Source organism: Acanthisitta chloris, unplaced genomic scaffold (assembly GCF_000695815.1).
Source record: "Acanthisitta chloris isolate BGI_N310 unplaced genomic scaffold, ASM69581v1 scaffold501, whole genome shotgun sequence".
In the NCBI taxonomy this organism is placed as follows: Eukaryota; Metazoa; Chordata; class Aves; order Passeriformes; family Acanthisittidae; genus Acanthisitta; species Acanthisitta chloris.
This window is the reverse complement of record NW_008654114.1, coordinates 1-9674: the sequence shown is the minus strand read 5'-3', so window position 1 is coordinate 9674 and position 9674 is coordinate 1. Positions and strand designations below refer to the sequence as shown.

The following is a 9674-nucleotide window of genomic DNA, read 5'->3' as shown; positions in this document are numbered from 1 at the left end:
GAATGGAGAGTGTTGCAAACACTCCCATCAGCTCTGCTTGGCTTTCGTCTGCAGGAGCCCACGTGAAAGTGAAGTTGTGGCTGTTTCTCTTCCCTCCAGGACTCTCCTATGCACAAGGCTCTCTTCTGGGTGGCCATGGCAGTGCTGCAGCTGGATGAAGTGAACTTGTACTCGGCAGGTACAGCACTGCTGGAGCAGAACCTGCACACCTTGGACAGCCTGAGGGTGTTCAATGACAAGGTGAGCTGTCGCAGGAGCCCACGTGAAAGTGAAGTTGTGGCTGTTTCTCTTCCCTCCAGGACTCTCCTATGCACAAGGCTCTCTTCTGGGTGGCCATGGCAGTGCTGCAGCTGGATGAAGTGAACTTGTACTCGGCAGGTACAGCACTGCTGGAGCAGAACCTGCACACCTTGGACAGCCTGAGGGTGTTCAATGACAAGGTGAGCTGTCAGCTCTGACTCAGTTGGGAAAGTAAAGAGTTAGAGCTGTTCAGAAAGGGAGCCCAGCCTTGTCCTCGTGGACACTCGTTAAGCAGCTGAACCTGAAGTTTGCAGCAGTAAAACTTAAGTGTGGAAATGATGCTCTTATTGCTCTGTTTGAAACTGGAGCAGAAATGTCCAGATGTGATCTGAGAGTGTTTGATATTTTCATGTAACCTCATAAAAGAATTGTGTTGCCACTTAAAAAAAAACCCCAGCACTTTGAAAAACAAACCAAACTTGGGATCTGTTGAGTAACTGTGAGTGAGGAACTCTCATTCTGTTGTTTGTGGGTCAGAGCCCAGAGGAGGTGTTCATGGAGATCAGGAGACCCCTCGAGTGGCACTGCAAGCAGATGGATCACTTTGTTGGCCTGAATTTCAACTCCAACTTTAACTTTGCACTAGTGGGACATCTCCTGAAAGGTGAGTGCACATTGCTGGTGGCTTTAGGTGAACACTTGGTTCAAAGTCAAAAACAAGTCAAAGGATAAAGTGGCTGAACTGGGTGGGGATTTTAACTTGATTTATAGAGTAGATACAGCATTAGATGTTCTTTGATTCCAGGACTTTGCCAGGTTTCCTTTATATGTGTCCTGCAAAGGTCTGTGATGCTAATGATGCACATCCTGAGCTGTCACAGGACGTGGAGCTGCATTTACTGCAGTGTTTAACTTCTCCGAGAATGTCTCTTTGTTTGCCTCTGCTCAGGCTCACTGCTCCTTCTAGGAGACTGATGTGGGAATCATGTCTGCACAGACATTTGAAACGATGTGATTTTGGGGTGGGACAGAAAGAGCTAGTCTGGAATGTGTGATTTCTGTTAGCACTGTGGTTCCTGGCCCTGGGGGTGGAGTGTCCTGAGAACATGCTGGGAAATAGCTATACAGATTTTAAAGATGTTTATACTTCATCAGTATGGATTCAGAAACCAATTAGAATATTCTGTTTCTTAGGGTACAGGCATCCTTCTCCTACCACTGTGGCGAGGACAGTGAGGATTTTGCACACACTCCTTGCTCTGGTTAACAAACACAGGAACTGTGACAAGTTCGAGGTGAACACCCAGAGCGTGGCTTACCTGGCAGGTAAGTGAACCTTTCAGATCTGTGCTGGCTGAAAAGGAGTGGGTTGTTGGGGCAATTCCTTTGGGTTTACACTGATAAAAGTGTACCAGTGTAAAGGAAACTTGTCCCTGGAGATGAAGAAGAGTGTGGGCAGGGTGGGTCCATCAGGGAAGGCCTTTGGGGGCTGAAGGCTTGTGCACACACAGCACCTGCTCTGCAGCTCTGGGAATGCTCCAGGGAGGCTGAAGGTTTCTTGGTGTAAGTACTCAGGTGTGTGTCTTAAAGCACTGCAGTTTCCAGTGCTCTGGAAACAGAACTCGTGACCATGTCAGGGCAGGTGTGTGACTCTTGTCCCTGTAGCTGTGTGGGGAATGGCAGTTTTTAGACACTCTGCTTTCACTGGTGCCTGCAGAAGGTGTTGGTACAGCTCAGTGGTCTTTGGACTCAGCAAAAAAATGGGAATTCATGGGATATTGTTTATACTCTTTAATGCATTTGTACTGTGGAAAACTTACCTGAGCTTCTTTGGGTTTCCAGCTCTGCTGACAGTCTCTGAGGAGGTTCGGAGCCGCTGCAGCCTGAAGCATAGGAAGTCTCTCTTGCTGACAGATGTTTCAATGGAAAATGTTCCTATGGATACATATCCCATACATCACAGTGACACTAGCTATAGGTTGGTTGTCTCACTTGCAGATCTGTTATCCAAATTGCCATGTCTATGTCCTTGAGGGAGTGACCTGCACGTGACCTGTGGTGTGCTGAGACCTGAGCCCCAGTGACAGTGCTGAGTCCCTGGGCTGCTCCTGGGCCCTGACCAGTTTGCTGCTTACACTGTGAGCAGCAGTCACACTCAGGCATGGAATTTGTACAGATTTAATTTCCAGATCCATAGAAGTATTTCAGAGTTTAACTGCTCCAATAACATCTTTCTACAAGACCTAATTTAATCTCATTTGTGTTTTGGAAGATTTTGTTAGGCCTTTGCAGGGCTCCCAGGCTGGAGTTTATACACCTGGTGTGTTTATACCCCTGGTCTGTGTCACTGGGAAACCTTGGCCCTCTCAGCCTGTCTGTGTGCAGCCAGAGCTCAGCTGAGGAAGCAGCCTGGAAGTGCCACAGGGCCCTGTGTCTCCACAGGGAGCACTTCACACAGGATCTCTCGTTTTGCCATTGTAGTAGTAGCTGATTGCTGAATATGTTTCATCTTGCCCCGGGCTGATTTGCCTATATTCTTTCCATTGCTTTATTTTTTATCTCTTCACATCAGATTGATTGTTTTCACTAGCTCAGACATTCTTTCGAGCAAAGTAATTACTGTTAACATGTGTTTTGGGGAGATGAACCTGATAGGACACAAGTGTTTAACGAAGGGTAGTTTGGCTACTTGGAAACTCATGCCTCAAGGTGCACAGTTTGAAAGATTTTCTTAATTTCCTTTCTCTGCACTTGCAGGACACTAAAGGAAAACCAACCCTGGTCCTCACCCAAGGGGTCAGACAGACACCTGGTGGCCACTTACCCGACAGCGGGACAGATCAGCCCTCGCACGCGCAAGTCCATGAGCCTGGACATGGGGCAGCCTTCACAAGCCAACACTAAAAAGCTTCTAGGTTATTAAGATAACTAATTTGTTGATTTGTCTGCAGAATACCCTGGGAAGCGTTACTGGAGACAAATGATCCTTGTGTCGGTTCTGACCTGAAGGGCTTAGTCCTGGTGCAGAGGAGGGTGTGCAGTTCCTGCCACACACAGATGACAGGACACTAAACACTTAAGGAGGACTCACTCAGTTCTTGTGGTCATGAAGGGGAAGTGAGAGTGATGCTCAAAATGTGCATGTTGAAGTGGAGGAAAAAATGGGGCGAAAAGGAAGGAACAAAATGTATTCCAGACTCTGGAGGTTCCTAGTGCCAGTTTTCTGCTACCAGCCCTTCTCCAGCAAATTCAAGGAATGCTTAGCTCAGCTACTCCACGGAGTGCTCTGGTTTGTGCTGGAGGAGATGGTCCCAAAGCACTGCAGATGTTTGTAGGCAGTCTGGTTTGGACTCGTGGCTTCTCAGTGCGCCGTGGTCACAAGCCAAGTCTGGTACCAGAGGAACAAGCTGAGTTGCTTTGCAGAACTCATGGGAGCCCTTTGGCATTACCCAGGTGGAAGGAGAGGGACATTTCCTTCATTCCAGCCCTGTTCCTGCTTCCTTGTCAGTAACCACATTCTGGCATGTCAGCTCGCTGTGCTGTGGTGCCCAGGAGTCCATAGCATGCCCACATGACTAATTGCATGTTCCCCTCATGTGTCCTGTGAAGCACTTTGGACGCTGCGATGGAGAGCGGCATGGTGTGATCGTTTCTTCTGTCCCATCCCTGAAGTGCTGAGAGCAGCCCCAGATTCCTGTCAGCACACGGGAGATAGGGGAGTGGCTGGGCCAGAAAACCAGAGCAGCTTAGAGTATGGCTTTAGGTGTAACGTTTTTAATCGCCTGATAAATTGTTTTTAGGTACAAGGAAAAGTTTTGACCATTTGATATCGGACACAAAGGCTCCTAAAAGGCAAGACATGGAATCTGGAATCACAACGCCTCCCAAAATGAGGAGAGTAGCCGAAAATGATTATGAAATGGGTGAGAAACAGGACTAACATTTTAAGAATAATGATACTGATTACAAAGGCTATCCAAAGGATTATTCCTAAATTCAGTGTTCACTTGCCAAGGTGGCCACAAGGTAAGGGAGAAGCAGCTCTGCTGGCAGTGTGCTCTGCAGGGCCCAGGCTGCAGCTGGAGCTGCTCAGCTGACATGGCAGGGCCAGGGGCAGCTCCAAGCACTGCGTACAGAAGTGCAGTGAAATCAGGAGCATTTGGCTCGTGAGCAGTGAGTAAGCCCCAGCTGCAAATTCCTGCAGGAGATGGAACGTGACCTGATGCCTCGAATGCCTCTCTTCATCTTCTCCCCCATCTGCTTCCTGTGCCCCCACCCCCAATTGCAATGCAAGACCAGGGTTCTTCTCTTGTGTCTGCCTGACCCCGAATTTGGTACTCACACCCCTGGGCCTGTATTTCACCGAAGAGGAAATTGGGGTTTTGTTTGCCATTTGATAACACATCCCATATAGTGCTCTAGTGCTCTGGTAGTCAGCACAGTCCTCACTTCGACCTCAGCGGAGAGGCTGGTGAGCTCTGAGGTTTGCACGACTGGCTCTGTTGTGCAGGAGCTGATTCTGTCTTGCCTTGGGTTTGTTTTGCTCTGGATGAGTTGCTCTTTTTGTCTGGCAGAAACCCAGAGAATCTCACCGCAGCAGCACCCGCACCTCCGGAAGGTCTCCGTTTCGGAGTCAAACGTCCTCCTAGATGAAGAAGTTCTGACTGACCCCAAAATTCAAGCACTGCTGCTTACAGTTCTTGTAAGCTCTCTTCTGTGTATTGTCTGCTCTTCTCTCTCTCCTTTTATCTCCCAGCGAAGCAAACGTGTTCCTTGCAGTTTCCAGGCAGATTTCTTCTATAAAATAAGTTGGTGATAAAAAAGCTTATTTATGTACTTTCAGAGAAGTGAAAGTTGTTGGAATCCCCGCACAATTCCGTTCAAAAGTCATCAGCTAGTAATACAGGTGCAGTCTGACAGCACTTTGTTCAGCTGTACCAGTGCAGTTCCCACCCCAGCTACAACCAGGACTCAGTTTCCCACGTGTGACAGAACCGACTAGATAAGTTCACTGCCAGAGTAGGAGCTGTTGCCAACTGCTTTAATTGTTTCCCAGCACAGACATAAATGAGTCTTGTGTAGTGCTGCTTTCTGCTGGGCAGAAATCCTAAAGCCTTTACCTGCAGCAGCAGCAGTGAGCTAACAGAGCCTCTCCCTGTGCCAGGCCACCCTAGTGAAGTACACCACGGATGAGTTCGACCAGCGCATCCTCTACGAGTACCTAGCCGAGGCCAGTGTCGTCTTCCCCAAGGTCTTCCCCGTCGTGTGAGTACCCAGACTGTCCCTAACAGCTCTGCCCTGGCCCTGCCCACACAGCTCTGTGAGTCTGCAGGTGTGACAGTCCCACCTGAATGCTGAAGTCAGTTGGGAGCTGCAGGTTTATTTAATGACAAAAAATAAGCCACTTCTCTTCTCTTTAGGCATAATTTATTGGATTCCAAGATCAATACCCTCCTATCGCTGTGCCAGGATCCCAACCTGTTGAATCCAATCCATGGGATTGTGCAGAGTGTTGTCTACCATGAGGAGTCTCCACCCCAGTACCAAACCTCTTACCTACAGAGTAAGTGTTTCCCTTTTCTAAGGAACTGCTGTATTTTAGGTCAGGTTTGCTCTGGGAATGCTCCTTGTGGCAGCCTCTGGTGCTGCCAGTGACTGTGCTGTGGCACCTCTCCAGCCCAGGCAGCCCAGGAAAACCAAGAGTTTGCAGACTAAAAATCCTCCTGATGTGAATATTAAAACTGCTGCAGTTGTGCACCAAATATTAAAGGTATTTCACCACTATATGAGTAGAAGGAGTTGAACCTCAGGACTTTTTTTCCTTTAAGCAACTGAAAGAAATACAAAGCAGGAATAGTGGTGAGAGATTATGAGCTTTGTTATCCTCATTAATTAGGGGCTGATTTAATTGCTGGTAAATTCCATAGAGTAATACTCAGTTTTCAGGGCCTGAGCTCACTTGAACTGTGATGCTGGAACACTTAGAACCTAAATATGTTTTTGTAGTCCTTAATCAAAACCTTTCCAGGAAGATCCATGGGAAGCAGATAACAGTTGAGGAAAACTAAATGCTGGCACAGGTTCAAAACTGTATTCACATGGGCAATTCACCTTCTAACACATGATCAGGAGCTGCTCGTGTGATAGTTCTTAGATCCTGAGGCTTTTACAGCTTATGGATTTCATATGCAAATTAAAATTCCTCAGTTTTGTTACATGTGGCTTGGACCAAACTTAGCACTGCATCCAGGAGTTCTCATTGCCGTGTCCGTCCCGGAGCTCTGCTGGAGCACTGTGGGGCTGTCTCACATGGGCTGAGAGCTGGGGCTGCTTGGTGACACTGTTTGTCATTGCAGGTTTCGGGTTCAATGGGCTGTGGAGGTTTGCTGGGCCCTTCTCCAAGGTAAGAGCAGCTTTGGCACCATCGGGGGGTTTTGCCTTCCTGTGGAGCAAAGCTCAGGCTGACAGGGAAGCGCAAAGCAAAGAACCAATCGGTGTTTTCCCATCTCCCACAGCAAACCCAAATCCCAGACTATGCTGAGCTCATAGTGAAGTTCCTTGATGCCTTGATTGACACGTATTTGCCTGGAATTGATGAGGAAGCCAGTGAAGAATCTCTCCTGACCCCCACATCCCCGTACCCGCCGGCGGTGCAGAGCCAGCTCAGCATCACTGCTAACCTCAACCTCTCCAACTCCATGACCTCGCTTGCCACTTCCCAGCACTCCCCAGGTCAGTGGCTGCACTGGGACCACGTGGGGAGTGTGGGAATTTCCTGCTGTGGGAGCCAAACAGCCTCCTTGGCTCTTTGGGTGTGTTTATGCATCAAACTTTGGTGCATTCTGGAGTCACACGCACACGGAGCTGTTTGGAGCTGTTCCCCTGTGGGGAAGTGAGGACATTCTGGGCAGCTTCTTTCCATTTAGAGCACAGCATCCTTGGCAGCTCCAGCAGTTTGTTTCCAAGGATGAGGCAGTGGTGCAGGATTGGGCCCTCTGCCAGGGAAAGAAGCATTTTGCTCTGTCAGTGTCCTCCTTCCTTCTGCCCCACTTTTTGGTCCCTGTTCCTTTGCAAGCTGAGAGGAAGGAACTAATCCAGCTCAAACATCCCTTCCAAGTGCTGTGCAAACAGTTGGCTTTTGTCAAAGGCTGGTTGAGGTCTCCACAAAGAGAGTTGGGACCGGGGAAACTCCTGCAGGTTACCAGTGAGTCTGAAGTGACACACTGGTGACACTCTGGGCACTGTTTGCTTGGCAATCAGCTGCAGAGCAGCAGAGTGAGGCCACATGTCCAGCAGTGCTGAGCCCCCTCCCCACACTGAGGCAAACACTCAGCCAAGCGAGTTTCTGATTCTGGTTACAAACCTATTCACTTGCAGATACATGAAACATTCATCTCCTGCATCTGGAAAAAGATCATTTTTATGACTGTTTTGTCTGTCACCATCTCTGCTCCTCCCTCCCCTTCCCTGTCTCATGGGCATTATTCACTTACATTTACTTTTTCATCCTGTGTCTGTGAAGCTTCTCTGCCTTGCTCTAAGTCTGCAGTTTTCATGCAGTTTCCTCATCCAGGTACTCTTCTTTCCTCCTATCTGCACGAAATGCTGCTTGAGCTGTGCTAGGGTTGGGCTGTGGCATGAGGAGCAGTTACTGACTTGGAATGGCTTTGGCGAGTGCGAAGCTGGTGCATTTCATGGGTGATGCCAACAATTCCTGATGGTGGAGCAGACAAAGAGTCACAGCCTTGACTCGGGGGCAGAAGTGGGTGCTGTGTGTGCTAAAACGAGGCACTGTTGGTGTGAGCTCTCCAGGTCCACCAGGAGTCAGCTCTGACTTCAGGGACACTCCAGCAGCCACACACGAGTTCTTTGGGCTCAGCTGCAGCAGACAGAGGTGCAGGAAACCAGGAGCTCCAGCTCAGTGCATTTCTGCCTTGTGGGAAGAAGTCAGAGAGAACTGTAGGAGGGTGTTCCGCTCGTGCCCATGGGTTGTTCCTGTCCTCAGCATAGTCTGGGGCTTTGCCCTGCTGCCCACCCAGCCTGAGGGAGGTGCAGCCTGCAGCAGCCTCTGGCTGGAGCCCTCACGGTGCCCCAAGCAGTGTGTTCTGTGTTCTCACCAATGTCAATGACAGTCACTTTCTGGTAGGAATGAGACATAACTGTGGGGATGGCACTTACAGGAACAGTATTTTGTTCTAACCTTTGTGTTCACTGTCAGACATTCTTACTTGTGCTGCTGATTGTACTTTTAGCCTCTTGCATAAAACCACTCATCCTGCTCTGCCTTCCCGTGCTGCGCCTGTCCCAGGGTGTGAGGGTGTTAAACACTGTCAGACACACAGTGTGGCAGCTACACCCAGACACTGCTGCAGGGCTGATTAACTGGGGTGAAGTCACTGACTGGGAGCATGTCAGCATTAGACACAGCTCTTGGCTTTCAGATCTTCCAGTGACAGTGCCCAAAGCTCTCAGCACTCCCAGCACTGGTGTGTGTCGTGTCAGTGTGAGGTTTACACCAAAGCAGTTCATTTTCAGGTTTTGTTTGATGTGATGTTGTAGCAAAACATGATAGAGTTACCTTGTTCCTCAGAGAGCATCTGAAGCCTCGGAAAGGTTTGAGCACATGGGCACGAAGTGTGTGTGGTGCCCCCAGACCTCCTCCTGCCGTGGGAGGGGCTGAACGTGGCAGTGGCAGCTCCTGTGAGCAGCCCCAGGCTCTGCTGCTCTGTGCCCGTCAGTGCCCTCCTTAGAGAAATGGTTCTTTCCTGCAAAAGCCAATCTGATGATCCCGTCCTGTCCTGTCTGTCTGTGTCCGTCCATCTGTCTGTCTGTGTCTGTCTGTGTCTGTGTCGTCCGTCTGTGTCTGTGTCTGTCTCTGTCTGTCTGTCTGCCTGTGTCTGTGTCCGTCTGTCTGTGTCTATCTGTGTCTCTGTCTGTCTGTCCGCCTGTGTCTGTGTCTATCTGTGTCTGTGTCTGTCCATCTGTCTATCTGTGTCTGTCTCTGTCTGTCCATCTGTGTCTGTCTGTATCTGTCTGTGTCCATCTGTCTGTCTGTCCGTCTGTGTCTGTCTGTGTCCATCTGTGTCTGTGTCTGTCCGTCAGTGTCTGTCTGTGTCTGTCTGTCTGTGTCTGTGTCCATCTGTGTCTGTCTGTGTCCATCTGACTCTCTATGTCCGTCTGTCTGTATCTGTGTCTGTCTGTGTCCCTCTGTCTTTCTATGTCCGTCTGTCTTTCTGTCTATGTCCATCTGTCTGTCTGTCTGTCCATGTCTGTCTGTCTGTATCTGTGTCTGTCTGTCCGTCCGTGTCTGTCCCATCGAAGCCGCATTCTCGCTCGGGGCCGGCGCTTCCTGGGGCGCCCTCTGGTGGACACGGCCGGGACTGCGGGACACTCTGGGGCTCGGGGACACTCTCGGGGGGTCTGAGGCACTCTCG

At 49.6% G+C, this 9674-nt stretch overlaps 1 protein-coding gene across 1 annotated transcript in view; it reads left to right on the top strand.

The window, feature by feature from the left end:
* LOC103810419 (neurofibromin-like) overlaps positions 1-6972 on the top strand; it is a gene marked incomplete at its 3' end in the record, with an annotated part of 14451 nt that extends 7479 nt beyond the window's left edge. Inside the window, 11 exon segments of the mRNA XM_009083317.1 lie at positions 100-240; positions 778-904; positions 1435-1566; positions 2083-2218; positions 2998-3155; positions 4041-4163; positions 4815-4942; positions 5405-5505; positions 5661-5803; positions 6597-6643; positions 6756-6972. Of these exon segments, the coding sequence (XP_009081565.1) occupies positions 100-240; positions 778-904; positions 1435-1566; positions 2083-2218; positions 2998-3155; positions 4041-4163; positions 4815-4942; positions 5405-5505; positions 5661-5803; positions 6597-6643; positions 6756-6972 (1453 nt within the window).
* Positions 6973-9674: the final 2702 nt, after the last annotated feature.